The sequence below is a fragment of the Drosophila kikkawai genome, chromosome 2L (assembly GCF_030179895.1).
Source record: "Drosophila kikkawai strain 14028-0561.14 chromosome 2L, DkikHiC1v2, whole genome shotgun sequence".
Taxonomy (NCBI): domain Eukaryota; kingdom Metazoa; phylum Arthropoda; class Insecta; order Diptera; family Drosophilidae; genus Drosophila; species Drosophila kikkawai.
The window spans coordinates 13,078,051-13,094,177 of record NC_091728.1 but is presented as its reverse complement, the minus strand read 5'-3'; the positions used below and the strand labels follow the sequence as shown (position 1 = coordinate 13,094,177).

Genomic DNA, 16,127 nt, shown 5'->3' with positions numbered 1-16,127 from the left:
CGCCGGTTTTTCGCGGTGAAAAAATAAATAAAACAAAATTTGTAAAATCAATTGTCAAGCAGAGAGAGAGCGGGATTCAGTATCGAAATAAGTACAGGAACAGGTATTATGCACTGAGGAAAATTTGATAAAAAACTGTTTATTTTTATATGAAAAAGCTGAGGGGCCATTAATTTCTAAAATATTTTTTTAAGCTTATGATTTTAGCTGAATTCTTTCCAATTAGCTCATATTCATATGTAATATTTTCTAAAATAGGTTTGTTTTTTTGTAGATTTTCTTTTTTTTTTCATTTACTTATTTAACTCAGGGCTTAATAAATAAATATTTTACAAATAATAATAGTTAAAATTAATACACAAAAAACGAGACTCGACTATATGTCAAATCATATTCATGTTTTGTTTTGTGAAGCCATTTCTTTGGGTTTCTATGTAATTTAAAAATTACTAAAAATTCCCCAATTACTTTTAATAAATTCTAAAAATTAAACAATAATTTATTCAAGTGTATTTGTCGGATGTACAAACGTCGCCCTTATCAACGTCGGCGGCATTTTCCGATTTCTGGTTGTTTACCAGCCAAAATAACGACACAGAGCCGCGCACAGGAGCTGGCGGCCAGAAAACAGAGCAGAATTCAGAGCTCAGAGCACAGAAAATAAAAGTCAGAAAGCAAAAAAAGCAAAAGCAGAAAGCACTAGCAGAAAACGGCGAACGAGCAGAGAATGTTATTTGATAGCGCGGCCCAAATGTTTGGCTGCCAAGGCGATGGCTTTTCCGGGACTGCCGGGAGTCCTGCCACAAGTTGCGCTGACTACCAGCCGACCGATAAACTCATAAAACATCGAAGAATTGAAGCGCTTCGATTTCAATTTACCATAAACGGTATGAAACGGAGAAGTCGTTGACATAAAATTAGCGTTGCGACGTCGACGGAGCCCCGCTAATGAAATGCGGCGAGGCGAAAAAAAAGGGTTGATGGGGTCTGGGACTTACCTTGGATCCCAACTTTCTGTCATAACTTCAGGCTGTGTCTGTTCTAGCCAGACTATTATTGTTTTTACAGTTATTGTTTTTACTTGATTACAGAATATTTATTTTAACATTAAACTTCAATCCATTTAACTTGCAACTTTAGTCCTTATCAATCAGTTTCCTATGCATATATTGTATAAACATTCCCCCCATTGATGTGAATTATAATCTAATTAATTTCTTATTAATGAACTTAGACTGCATAGTTGGGCCTAAAAGTATTTTAATCAAATTATGAATTGTTAAAACCATTACATGACAATTCAAAAATTAAAAGATTTTAATATTATTTTATAACAGTTGTTTCTACAATTTGTAAAACAAAACTGACTAAAGAAACTAAATTATAATTCATATTAAAAGGGAAGTAGGGAAGTAACCAAAGAAGATTTTCCTACTTTAAGAATATAAAGAAAAACCTGAGAAAATAAACCAAAAAATTATCTGTACTATCAAAACTTTTCCACCAAAAACCCAGTTAAATAATAAAGTTAGTTAAATAAATAACCCCAAACCATTTCCTTTTACAGAATACCGGCATGACGCCGCTGATGTACGCCACGAAGGACAATAAGACGGCCATAATGGATCGCATGATTGAGTTGGGCGCCGACGTGGGAGCCCGTAATAATGTAAGTCTTGGACCAGGTTTATTCTGGGAATAATTTAAAGCTGCTTGGACTGGCCACCTGCCTGGTGGGTAGCCAAATATAGAAACAAACCCAGCTGTTTTGAAGCCAACTACTGTGGCGGCAAACAAAAGCCGCTAAAATTGTGTCAAATCAATAAAAACCGCATAATTAAATCTGAAGCGTCGGGGCGTCGGTGGGTGAACCCGTACATACACCCACGTCTACGCAGGATTTGCACGCACTTAATACTTGAATGCTTCAATATTGCCGGACCTCAATGGGTCAACCGAACCGGGCTTGGCCAACGGGCTCTGGAGGGCCAAGAAAAAAAACAAGGGAAAGAAACCACAGCACGCGAAAACCCAAAGGGGATTTCCTAAGGGTTTTTGGGAATTGAAAGTGAGGATTTTAGTTTGTTTTTATAACTGAAAGTTGGTTAAAATTTATTTTGGGAAAAGTTGGAATGTCTTTTTAGCCAAAAATGTATTTAAAATATTTAAAAGGACAGTCTTTGATATTTTTTATTAACATTATAAAGACAATAGGAGGTAGAGATGGGTATCCGTTCTACTTTCTTATATAGAAAATAAATAAAGCAGCAGTTAGTGCTACCTTTGCTCTCTATATTTCTTAGATAGTTTTTTTAGAAGACTTGTTATTTATTTATAAATCCCTCAAGCTATCAAGCTACCCATCAAAAAGTTATGTTAATAACTTTAAGCCTTCAACTATTTACCCTCCGACAAAAGCAGGTTAACAAGCGAAGATGAAAGGTCAAAGCTGATGTTTATCCTGATTTCTAAGCCCATTTGCCATCGTGATTATTGCCAATTCTCGTTTGGATGTCAGCAGCGACCAGGTGGCCAGGCCATTAGGCCAAGTGACCAACAATTGGCCGAATTCGTTGGCCAGTCTTTTGCATGCCGCAATTACTTGGCACGTTTCATTTGGGCTTCATCGGGCTTGGGTTTTTCTTTTCTTCACATGTCCTTACGCCTACAAACAATATTTTTGTAGCGATAAAAATCCTTGACCTAATTACAAAATAATTGTTGCCAAACCACCTAGGCTCAGACATGGCGAATTGAATTACCAAAACAAACACAGAAAAGTTTAATTTTCTTAGGGAAAACCCCCTCTTTTCCGTTAAAGAGTGTGTGTGTTTTGGAGAAAATGTTAAAGCTAAATTTAGACATGAAACTCAAATAAAACATGAACAAGCTGGAAAATACAAGAAATTAACCATGAAAATAACATGAAGAGGGGGGCCAGGTATTAAATGTTATGTCTTTGGGGCAGGTAAACTCTTTTTTAAGGTGTATTATAGAAAGTCATAATTTAATGCTATTTTTTTGTAATTTCTAAGCTAAAAATTGTTTCAGGTGCCTTTAAGAGAATTGGAACTTGTACACAGAAAAAATGGTAGAACGAAAAAATCAAGAATATTTTTCTTGATTTTTTCGATGTGGTGGATTAAAATTTTTAAGTACGATTCGGGGTTAGACAGTCGAGTTAATCCCGTTTCGGGATTAAATGACAAATTAAGCCTAAAAATTCTTGAATCAATCCCGTTTCGGGATTAAATGGCAAATTAAGCCTAAAAATTCTTGAATCAATCCCGTTTCGGGATTAAAATTACCAATTAAGCCTAAAAATTCTTGAATCAATCGCGTTTCGGGATTAAAATGACAAAATGAGCGTAAGAATTCTTGAATTAATCTCATTTTGGGATTATAGAGGCATAATAAGCCCAAACATTCTTGAATTAAGCCTAAATATTCTTAAAAATTTGGTGAGAGCAGCAAATCTATTTTTAGCTCAGAGAGAGAGATAACATTTTTGCTCTTTCCTTGAAACTGTATGTATTCGGGTTCCCGACATTAGCTTTTGATTTGACTCAGTGGCCCAGTTGGTAAGCGGACGGTCTGTGATTTCTGAGACATGGGTTCGAATCCCGACCGGGAACTAGGAAAAGTAAGTTTAAGTGGCTTTAAATAAGATTTATACATTAATATAATTAATTTAATAACCATTTGTAGCTTTATAATTACAGATTTAAATAAAAACTTCTCTTTCACTTCTCACTAAGAACTTTAGAGGGATTAAATCAAGGGTTTTTGGGATTAAAATAATTAAGAATTTCGGGGACTAAATCGAGAAAAAAAAATTTTTTTTTTTTAATTAAATTTAAATTTAAATTTTTAAATTAAAATTTAAGAATTTTTGAGATTAAATTAAGAAAAATTGGGATTGAAATTTTTAAGGTTAGCGGGATTGAATCAAGAATTTTCGAGATTGAAAAAATTAAGTATGTTCGTTCTTATATTAAGAAAATCCGACCTTAGCTCGAAATCATGCCCACTTGGGATTGATTTTGGCGACTTTATCCCGGATTTTTTTTTCTGTGTAGATATCGAATTGTATGATTTCAGGTCCCAGGAGATTTTAAGTTACCAGGGTTTTTTGGTTTATTTAATTATTTAGAGGCATCTGGCTGACGGTTTTTTTTTTAGTAATCTTATGTTTTAGTTACATTTTCCTAATGTATAATTACATCATATTCATTTGATTAAATACTGCTCCTCTCCTTTAGAAACTAACCTATTTTCAAGAAGCTTATCACTAGGCCCTACCTTATCCGAATCATTAGTCTTATTTTTAGTTAAATGTCACGTCGTGACCAACTCAGATAATTTCAGTTTACTGCCCGCCCCTCTTGGCCCTAATGAATTAAAAACTCTTAGCTTTTGTGAGAGGGAAATGTTTATTGCATTTACAATTCGCAACTTATCTAACTGTCGGGCAACGGGCCTAAGTAATACCCACTCAACACGACATATTATGGCCATTATAAAGGATATACGTGCATGATGTAACGACGCGGCTAATTAACATTTTTAACTTTTCAAGGAGTATTTTTTTAGAGGCGTGTTTTTAGCAACACCTCCTTTGCAACTTAAAAGCCAATTAATCAAGCACATGACTCCGATGTACGCCCTGAGCCTGGCCCAAACTCCATTTGACCTTTTGCGAGTGGCCAAAAAAATACACAGAGACCTCGGACGTTGGGCTGTGACTTCCGCTACATTTTTATGGCCCTGTAATAGTGGTGGTGGTGGCGTCATTAATATGCAATTTTAATTAAATTCAAGCGGCGTACTTCACGCAGTGACCTCTCCTCCTTTACATATGAGTAAAGCGATGACAGCGTGAAATAAAATGTGGAATAAAAGAGGGATTCATTTGTCAAGAGCTCCTAGAGTGCGTGAGAAAATCTATTCTCCCCTACCAAAAAAAAGGAGAGAAAGAAACAAATTAATTAACTCCATTAGTGCACATGCAAGGATGTGGAGTAATCCAAAATGAGCTCCGTAATGAGGACTTGCAATTATTCTAGAGCACCCCTCAGGAAGGTGTGTGACATCGGCCCAAAATGACTTCATCAAGGTGCCAAGAAATCCACGTGCATGACACAAACACACACACACACACACTCCTCGAGTGTGTATCTCTCTTCCCGTCTATAAACACTATAGTAAACACCCGCAATGAAACTGGGTCGCCCCACCTCTTGGACTTCACTAAGGCAAAGGCAAAAATGTGCTGGAAAATTTGCGCTTCCGTTTTGGTTTTGTTTCCGGTTTTTCCTTGCCTTTGCTCTCCTTACCTTTCCTTTTTCCCAGCAAACACAGCACGAGGCTCCAAGTCGAGTTGCGCTCAAAAGTATGCAAAACAGCGCGTGAAATATTATCTGTCTACCTTGGGCCCCTTCTTGAGCGCCAGTCCACTTTGGCCCAGAGTTTACTTAGGCTTTTCTTTCGGGCCAACTTCTTGGATTGGCTTTCTGGACATGTGTCAAAGCCGTCGACTCGGAACGGCGGGCTGTATGCAAATTAGCAGGAGCTGCGGCTAGAAATAGTCGCAAATAAACCACAGAAAAACCACGAAAATTTCGCACGAAACGAAGCCCACACACACTTACTAAATGGGGGAAAATCCCATGGGGTATTACGTGGGTCTTAAAGGAATATAGAAATATGGAAATTTGTGAAAAATCGAATGTTTTTTTAAGATTTTCGTTGTGGCATCGTTAAACCGAGAGTTAATGTTAAATATGCCTCTTCTTGCACTTAAATTCCCTTTAAATTTGAATGAATAATTAAAATAAAGCTTAGCCGTTGCTCTGAGGTAAAATAATATACAGCATTATTTTAATAATTTTTAAGGGGTTTAAAATCTATAAAGTACTTCAAACACTTAGCTATAATTACTTTATATTAACCAGAAGGCTTTTAATTTTCCACAAGATGACTCATTAAGTTAAGTTTTTGTTTGTGGAAAGGATAAATTAATGTAATATTAATATAATAATAGAACAATAAATTATATTTAAACTGTAAACTAAAAATTCTTATTTTGAATAGCTTAAAATTTTCTAAAGAATATTAAATAGTTATTTTATTACAATTTTAAACAATTTCCAGTCTTATGCAAAACCCTATGCGACTGTACTCCATTTAACACATACTTCCCCTTTACCTGAACCAACCTGATGACAGGGCAAAAAGACCTCTCCTTTTTATCCAGTTACCAACATATACACACACACACACATATACATATATACAAAACCAGTTCACTTCCGTTTTTGGCTGAAAACGATGGGGAGGCTTAGTTATAAATTAAGCCCATGGCCCGGGCTGGGCACACGGGGCGTATGTGTAACACGTTGCGTTATGGCTTATTATATAAGGCAATAAATATCGCCGCATGCCCCAATTCACATGTGAGTCACTTGTAGTGATTTTCCCCGAACTTAATACTCCATGTTAGACGTTATCTTAAAGTACTTTTCTTTTCGCTTCGTTACGTTTCGGTGATTTGTTCAGGGTTACATTTTCCTCTCCTTTTTTTAATTTTTTTTATTTTTCGGTTTTCTTGGGAGCATTTGATGCAGTTTTTGCATGTGAGGCTCTTGGCCATTAAGAGGGGTTCGTAAGTGAAAGTCCGCATGCAAGATTGTGGCTTAAGTAATCAAGCGCCGGCCAAAAGCCACACCTCGCATGCAAAAAATCCCACTGACTTTGACCCATTGAACTGACCCAGATGGGCCAGTGTGAGGGCGTGGGTTTCCTGCCAATGAATTGCAATTGATTTCTGCCACTTCTCTTCTCTCTCTCTCCTTTCAGGATAATTATAATGTGCTACACATTGCGGCAATGTATTCGCGTGAGGATGTCGTCAAATTGTTGCTAACAAAACGCGGAGTGGATCCCTTCTCCACCGGTGGCGTGAGTATTCCTAGGGTTCTTTTATATAGTATAGATAGTGTATTTCGAATTGGGGAATAATTGCTCTAATAGCACAGGAACACAAAATTAAACTTTGTGAAATTTCCACGAACCATTTCAAGTTTTCCATGATATTTGGGTGCTCCTGAGTAAAAGTCCCATACAAAATTATTTTCCATCACCTACAGGTTCCGCGGTATACCTAAGAATACAAAAAACCTATGTTTGACGACATTTTGAATTACGTGGCCTATATAATAGGACTTACCTTTATTATTTTCGGTAGGACCTACTCTCAATACATCACGGCACTACTAAAAAATAGTCCCAATCGTGGACCATTGCCCATGTCTTTGGAATTCGACGCCAAAGTTGAAACTCCCAAAATTTTCAACATTTCTGTGATGAAAAAACAATTCTGAGAATTAAATCTTATATGGAACTAATTTTAAATATTCATTGAATCTATTGTTCATTGTATTCTTTAATTTCGGTTTAAAGCGTTTGCATGAGGACATTTTATTGGATTTAGTAAACGAATAAAACCGCTTTTTTGGTTTGATTATCTACTACTATTTTCTGTCAAATTTCAAATAAGTCAAGGCAACCTATAAAATAGTAGTAGATATGTTTCTTTTTATATATAATATACATTTAGTTTTATATTAAATAAAAAGGTCTTCCGAACATAACATTTTTAAGACAGCTTAGTAGCCAGCGATAATCCTTACATATTTAAGTTTAGTCAAAAAGAAAAAATGTATAATATATATAAAAAGAAACATATCTACAACTATTTTATAGGTTGCCTTGTCTTATTTGAAATTTGACAGAAAATAGTAGTAGATAATCAAACCAAAAAAGCGGTTTTATTCGTTTAATAAATCCAATAAAATGTCCTCATGAAAACGCTTTAAACCGAAATTAAAGAATACAATGAACAACAGATTCAATGAATATTTAAAATTAGTTCCATATAAGATTTAATTCTCAGAATTGTTTTTTCATCACAGAAATGTTGAAAATTTTGGGAGTTTCAACTTTGGCGTCGAATTCCAAAGACATGGGCAATGGTCCACGATTGGGACTATTTTTTAGTAGTGCCGTGATGTATTGAGAGTAGGTCCTACCGAAAATAATAAAGGTAAGTCCAATTATATAGGCCACGTAATTCAAAATGTCGGCAAACATAGGTTTTTTGTATTCTTAGGTATACCGCGGAACCTGTAGGTGATGGAAAATAATTTTGTATGGGACTTTTACTCAGGAGCACCCAAATATCATGGAAAACTTGAAATGGTTCGTGGAAATTTTTGGCTGTGTACCTGTGTAGTTAGGCTCAAATTTCTGCAGTTTCAAGTCAATTAATTTCCGAGATTTCTGTCAGCCTCGATTCTTGGGCAATTTGTGGTCATTAGACGCATACTTCAGGTGGCTTTAAAAATATATAAAAAAAAAAACCAAAAGGTCAGAGTCAAGCGCGGAGATGCAACTTTGTGGCTCGCATGTTGCATGTGACTTTAGCGGGCACCAGCAATTAACTGGCGACAAGGTTAAGATGGTAATGTCTAGGCCCCTCTTAGAGGCACTGCACTGCCACTGCACTTTAACCAAGTCGACTAAGAGGCGACCCTCTTCAAGGTAAACAAATTTAAAGGAGGGTTCAATGTAGTGGTTACCAAGTAGCTTAAATTTTATTTACAATTTTCCAGGGTTTACACTCTTAAAAATATTATTCTATAAGAAAAATTTAATATTTAAGAAAAATCGCCATTAAAATACGAAAAATGATTTACAATTAAGAAAAGGTTTTCATGATTTTTAAATTTTCGCTGTACATGAAAATTATATTTAAATTGAATTGATTTGATTTTATTTATTACATTATTTTCGAGGATTTCAAAATGCTAATAATTTCGATGACGCATTTTTTTGGCACCTTTAATACCTAAGACAATACAATTTATTTACTTAAAAAATGTTATTAAAATATGTATATTAAACATAAGAAAAGTGTTATAAAAATAATAACCTGTGCTAGCATTAATTTACATTGAGACATTTCAAATACCGCAAACGTCCCCTAGGAACCCCATAATCTTCCTAAAAATAAACCTATTTAGGATAATCACTATGTCGAGTCCTTTGCAGGCAATTATTTTGTTTTCATTTCTTTTTTTTCTCTTCATTTTTTTCATGTCGCCATTAATTTGGTTTTTCTTTATTCTTCCGCGGCCGCAATGGGTTCAAGACTTGGTGACGTAGGGGGCGTGAGCGTTGCCAAAATTACTGATGGTTATCAGAAGAGAGCTCTGGGGGCGAGTGGAAGCGAGACGGCCAGATGCCAAAACTTTTGTTTTAGCAACAGCCAACTTTGAAGTGTTCCATTGGCGTGTGTGTGCGTGGCTAAGGGACTCCACCAGCACCTCCACATCCTCAGCCAACACCTGGCCTATGTTGCCTACACCTGCTGCTGCTCCACACCCCGCGGGTTGCTTACCTCTCGCTCTTGCTCGCAGCAGGAGTCGTCCTTTATTATGTTTTTTTTTCACTTTTTTTTGGGGGGCTGTCAATCTGTGATATGAGCGAGAGAGAGGAGAAAAAGAAAAATGACACGAAATGTGCTTATAAACGCAAAAACGAGCCACTTGCCTATTCAGTAGCAAATGGGATTTTGAAGCGAATGGGAACAACCAGTTTGCTGGCTTTCAGGTGCGAACATTAAGAGTAGGACCCAAAAAACACACACAAAAGTGTGATCTTAGCCATAAGTGCGTTGGCAGTGTTTACTGTATCCATTTAAGTAAAGATATAACTAATTAATAATCTATATTTTCAGTCGCGTTCGCAGACTGCGGTCCATTTGGTGTCGAGTCGGCAAACTGGAACAGCCACCAATATCCTGCGAGCTCTTCTTGCGGCTGCTGGCAAGGATATTCGCTTAAAAGCGGACGGCGTAAGTGTGACTATGTATGCCAAGTTATCTGTGTGTTTGAGTATCAGTGTGTGTGTGTGTGCTGGAGAGCCACAAGTGTTGCCAAAACCAATTGATGCCGCGTTATCTCCTCTGGGCCATGTACAAGTTCGCTACCCAAAAAAGTGAGTCCCTGTAAAGTGAAGTACTCTCGACTGCGGTGCCAGGCAGTGCAAACGTAAACAAAGACTTAATAAAAATCACCAAAATAAAATATATATAAAACAGTAATAGCAACAACAATAGCATCGAGACGAGCTAGTAACATAAAGCAAACAAAATTTGTGGAAAAATCGATATGCAAAACCGACCAGGGTAAATGCATTTCGACTGGCTGGTAATCAGAAAAGGCAGAAAAAAATAAGAAATAATATTACACTGTAAGGAAAAATAACAGAAAAGGGTTCCTAAATAATTACAAAAATATGTTAGTGTTATTTTTTAATAATAATTATAATTATACTGATAACATAATGTTTTATATAAATTCCGAGTGCTGAAAGTCCTTAAAGTAGTTCTTAATTTCTTATAGCTTAAAAAAAACTTATAAATTTAATTATATTGATACAGCATCTATTATTTAAATTTCTAAATCCAATTAAATTTTTTGCTTAGTTAGTATTTAGTAAATATTAAAAACAAACTCCAAATGGAAATAATTGAACAACAAGTTATCTTCACTTTTTCTTTGCTAAACTCGTTCTTACTTTAAACTTACTTATCTTGATCCCATATTCAATAAACTAAATTAAATATTAGTTATTTGGTTTCTACCCAAACTCACTCCCCTTTTCCCTCACTGTATCCATGAGAAGCTCTCACCGCAGTCGCTAAGGTTAGCCCCGAGACGGCGTTGAATTACCGTCAGCGTCGTCTTCGTCTGATTAACTTGCAACGGCGGGGCAGCCGAAGGCGGAAAACACAGAGGTGCTCCTGCAGAAGGTGAAGCTTCTCCCCCCCCCCTCAGGAAAATCTCAACTAAAATGCGGAACTATTTGTCGCATCACGTGCACGGGTGCAAATGCACGGGCGATATTTCCATTACGCACGCGAGGAGAGCGCATAAATTTCCACCGAATTGCCATCGAGTGATTGAGAGAGGGGGGCTGAATATTGGGGGAGGAAATTGGGGAAAATCGTGGAAATCGGGTGCCACCGATTGATTGTCTAGACAATGGGCATACTCTGGCTTGCGGCAAATGGCAAACAGCAACTTGATTTAAATCAATTAGAGAGAGGTGGAATGGCACTGTCAGGCGAAATTACCCGGATGAAGTATTTAGCTTTCGATGCCATTCACAACAGTTCAGTTCCGTTTCGATTCGATTTGCTTTCCTTTTTCTACGCGCACCTTATCCCTGAATATATATCCTGGCAGGCCTATGGCGAGGGCGCTCAACTCGTTGCCAACAACAAACAACAAATAACAAAGGAAACTATACCGAAAAAAAGGGGGTCAAGTCCCTGTACAACTTGATTTACTCGCCTCTGTTAGAGGTAGATAGGGATAATGACTCCCCGTCACGCCCACCTTTCCCCTACTCCTCCCCTCCGCTGTCAGTTTCAAAGTTGAAGCGCCAAAGTTGCGAACTTGGCTAAAAATAGGCGAGGAAGCGAGCGAAACATGTAGCCATTAACACTTGAGGCTCGAATTGGCTAATTGGTTATTTATGATTATGTGTTGTGAGTCTGTGTGTATGTGTGTGTTTGTTGTGGTCGTCCTTATCTTAATTATTTGGCATGCCCCCCATAACCTATCTCTCCCATCGCTAGCGTGGCAAGATCCCATTGCTCCTGGCCGTCGAGTCGGGAAACCAGTCCATGTGCAGAGAGCTGCTGGCGGCACAAACGGCGGACCAACTAAAGGTGAGTCTATCAGCGAGCCAGAGAACTAGATCTCTGTGTTATTTGGAGCTTTTAACACCTATAAATAGCTTGAATATAATAAATGACTTTTCAGCTTTTGATAATAAAGGTTTTTGACAGCAATTAAGCGGAAAGTTTGAAGAACGGAAATACCCTTAAAATATAAAGCAATATATTTGGGTTTAAAACGGAAAGGGATATTAGAACTCTTTAAAAAGTGTCTAAAAGTATGCCATGATTTGTGATTCCTACACTAAAATTCGTGGTAGCTCTTACACAACATACTTTTAGATACTTTAAAATTTTTAAAAAGTTCTTTTTATAATCCTGCAATTTCTAAAATCATTTTCCGTTACGCCAATCAAAATGTCTCCGCTTCGACAACCGGAAAATGTCCACCTTAAAAACCTTTAACTAAAAAATAATGCAAATATACTTCACAAACTACGCACTCAGCTAAAACCCCTGAAAACTAGAAACACATATCAAACTGTAAGGCTTAAAAAAACCTCCACGAACTGCCTATCAAAGTGTCCAGCCAAGCCAAGCTGTCAGAAAATGTCAACAAGGCTTTTCAAGCCTTGAACTGTCCCAGAGCCCAGGCGTGTAAATAAATCAAAAAATGCAAATTTACCTGCCTCAGCCTACGCACCTGGGCCACTATGCACCTGAAAAGTGCAACAGTGCGCGACATTGGCAAAGTTTGTGCGATTTTCAATCAGAAGTTGAAGTGCAACACATGCCAAGAGCAGTGCGTGTTGATTAAATTAACCAAACGTGGGGCCAAGGGTTCAAGTTAAAGTTAAAGTTAAAGTTGACTTTGGCCGCTGGCTGAACACGCAATCAGCCGGCAAAAGCAGCCACAAACTGGGTCACCAACTCGGGTGAAAACGCAGTGAAAATTGGTAGTTAAAACTGATTTGCATAGACCAAAAATAAAATGTGTTAAGGGGAAAAGCAGTTGTAAACAATACATAATACAAAAACTCTATTATTTTTATTTAAACTTTAATAGTTATTTAATTTTAATAATTCTTTCCATAAATAAAAAGACCTGGCTTTACAAATGCAAACCAACAAGACTTTGGCATATTTAAAAAATAATGAATTACTTTTTCTAGAAATTTGGTAAAAGAAAAATAATTTCTTCTTCAAAATTTTAAAAATTAAGAACGTGATTTAAAATGTCCTTCGTTCTTTTTTCTTTAAGTGCATGCCATCATGCTCAACTTTCCTTCCCTTCCACTGCAGGCAACGACGGCCAATGGAGACACGGCCTTGCATTTGGCCGCCAGACGGCGGGACGTGGACATGGTCCGCATCCTGGTCGATTATGGAACGAACGTGGACACGCAGAATGGCGAGGGGCAGACGCCGCTCCACATTGCGGCCGCCGAAGGTGATGAGGCCCTACTCAAGTACTTCTATGGCGTGCGCGCCTCAGCGTCCATTGCGGACAATCAAGGTGAGTCTTTGCGGTTAAACTAGGCCAAGGGTAAAGCCAGAAATTAAGAAATTATATTACTAATTATAATCCTTTAAAGATCGCACTCCGATGCACTTGGCCGCCGAGAATGGGCACGCGCACGTCATCGAGATACTGGCCGACAAGTTCAAGGCGAGCATCTTCGAGCGCACCAAGGATGGCAGCACGCTGATGCATATTGCATCTCTCAATGGCCATGCTGAGTGCGCCACGATGCTCTTCAAGAAGGGAGTCTATCTCCATATGCCCAACAAGGATGGCGCGAGGAGTATCCACACTGCCGCCGCCTATGGACACACGGGTATCATCAATACCCTGTTGCAGAAGGGCGAGAAAGTAGATGTGACCACCAATGTAAGCTGGAGGAAAACGTATTTCTTAAAGAAAAACTTAGATTTATATTATATCCTTTCACAGGACAACTACACGGCTCTGCACATAGCCGTGGAGTCGGCCAAGCCCGCCGTTGTGGAAACCCTGCTCGGTTTTGGAGCAGATGTCCATGTCCGGGGTGGAAAACTCCGCGAGACCCCACTTCACATAGCAGCTAGAGTCAAGGATGGCGACCGGTGTGCCCTCATGCTGCTAAAATCGGGAGCCAGTCCCAATTTGACGACGGATGATGCACTTACACCGGTTCATGTAGCTGCCCGCCATGGCAATCTGGCCACGCTGATGCAGCTGCTGGAGGATGAAGGCGATCCGTTGTACAAATCAAATGTAGGTAGAGTCTAGAAGGAGGAAATATAGATATTACAAAATACCTCTCTTTTCCAGACGGGTGAGACCCCCCTGCACATGGCCTGTAGATCCTGTCACCCGGAGATTGTGCGCCACTTGATCGAAACGGTGAAGGAGAAGCACGGTCCGGACAAGGCCACCACGTACATCAACTCGGTGAACGACGATGGCGCCACGGCGCTGCATTACACCTGCCAAATCACCAAGGAAGAGGTGAAAATCCCCGAGTCCGACAAGCAGATTGTCCGCATGCTCCTCGAGAATGGAGCGGATGTCACGCTGCAGACGAAGAACGCTTTGGAGACTGCCTTCCACTATTGCGCCGTGGCTGGCAACAATGATGTGCTGATGGAGATGATCTCCCACATGAATCCCACGGATATCCAGAAGGCCATGAACCGTCAATCTTCCGTGGGCTGGACCCCTCTGCTGATTGCCTGCCATCGAGGACACATGGAGCTGGTGAACAATCTTCTGGCGAATCATGCTCGAGTGGATGTCTTCGATACGGAAGGCAGGTCGGCCCTGCATTTGGCAGCGGAACGGGGTTACCTGCACGTCTGCGATGCCCTGCTGACCAACAAGGCTTTTATTAACTCCAAGTCCCGTGTGGGACGCACAGCCCTCCACCTGGCAGCAATGAACGGGTTTACGCATCTCGTAAAATTCCTGATCAAGGATCACAATGCGGTAATCGATATCTTGACGCTGCGCAAGCAGACGCCGCTCCATTTGGCAGCGGCCAGCGGGCAGATGGAGGTCTGCCAGCTGCTCCTCGAGCTGGGGGCGAATATCGATGCGACGGATGATCTGGGCCAGAAGCCCATCCACGTCGCCGCCCAGAACAACTACTCTGAAGTGGCCAAACTCTTCCTGCAGCAGCATCCCAGCCTGGTGAATGCCACCAGTAAGGATGGCAATACCTGTGCCCACATAGCCGCCATGCAGGGATCCGTTAAGGTGATCGAGGAGCTGATGAAGTTCGATCGATCGGGTGTGATTTCGGCGCGGAATAAACTCACGGATGCCACACCGCTTCAGTTGGCCGCCGAGGGTGGACATGCGGATGTGGTGAAGGCTCTCGTTAGAGCTGGTGCCTCCTGCACTGAGGAGAACAAGGCAGGCTTTACCGCAGTCCATTTGGCAGCCCAAAATGGACATGGACAGGTCCTGGATGTCCTTAAAAGCACGAATTCCTTGAGGATTAATAGTAAAAAGTTGGGATTGACGCCGTTGCATGTGGCTGCCTATTATGGCCAGGCGGATACGGTCCGAGAACTGCTGACCAGTGTTCCGGCGACTGTCAAGTCGGAGACGCCAACGGGACAAACTCTATTCGGTGATCTCGGCACGGAATCAGGAATGACGCCTCTGCATTTGGCAGCCTTTTCCGGCAACGAGAACGTGGTGCGATTGCTCCTCAACTCGGCGGGTGTTCAAGTAGATGCGGCGACCACAGAGAACGTAAGATTAAGGATTACTCCTTTATACATAAGAGACTTTTATTAACACCTGAATATCCTTTTTGGCAGGGCTATAATCCACTCCATTTGGCTTGCTTCGGCGGACACATGTCAGTGGTTGGTTTGCTCCTGAGTCGGTCGGCGGAACTCCTCCAGTCACAGGATCGTAACGGCAGGACGGGCCTGCACATCGCCGCCATGCATGGCCACATCCAGATGGTGGAGATTCTGCTTGGCCAGGGCGCGGAGATCAATGCAACCGATCGGAACGGTTGGACGCCACTGCATTGTGCTGCCAAAGCCGGCCACTTGGAGGTGGTGAAGCTGCTGTGCGAGGCGGGTGCCTCTCCGAAATCGGAGACCAACTACGGCTGTGCCGCCATTTGGTTCGCGGCCTCGGAGGGACACAATGAGGTCCTGCGCTATCTCATGAACAAGGAGCACGACACCTATGGCCTCATGGAGGACAAACGATTCGTCTACAATCTGATGGTCGTCTCCAAGAATCACAATAATAAGCCCATACAGGAGTTTGTTCTAGTCTCGCCAGCACCTGTGGATACGGCTGCCAAGTTATCTAATATTTACATCACTCTTTCCACGAAGGTGAGGTGTTTTTGGGGGATTTCTTATTTTA

The 16,127-nt window shown here is 40.1% G+C and overlaps 1 protein-coding gene across 4 annotated transcripts in view; it reads left to right on the top strand.

Moving 5' to 3' along the window:
- Window positions 1–16,127, top strand: part of nompC (no mechanoreceptor potential C) — a 29,478-nt gene that overhangs the window by 5,600 nt on the left and 7,751 nt on the right. For all 4 annotated transcript variants that reach the window (XM_070283487.1, XM_017176500.3, XM_070283488.1 and 1 more), the window contains exons 3-11: window positions 1,568–1,669; window positions 6,859–6,960; window positions 9,800–9,916; window positions 11,708–11,800; window positions 13,052–13,265; window positions 13,345–13,640; window positions 13,704–14,006; window positions 14,064–15,491; window positions 15,560–16,096. In XM_070283487.1, the coding sequence (XP_070139588.1) occupies window positions 1,568–1,669; window positions 6,859–6,960; window positions 9,800–9,916; window positions 11,708–11,800; window positions 13,052–13,265; window positions 13,345–13,640; window positions 13,704–14,006; window positions 14,064–15,491; window positions 15,560–16,096 (3,192 nt within the window). The remainder of the gene's footprint in view (window positions 1–1,567; window positions 1,670–6,858; window positions 6,961–9,799; window positions 9,917–11,707; window positions 11,801–13,051; window positions 13,266–13,344; window positions 13,641–13,703; window positions 14,007–14,063; window positions 15,492–15,559; window positions 16,097–16,127) is intronic.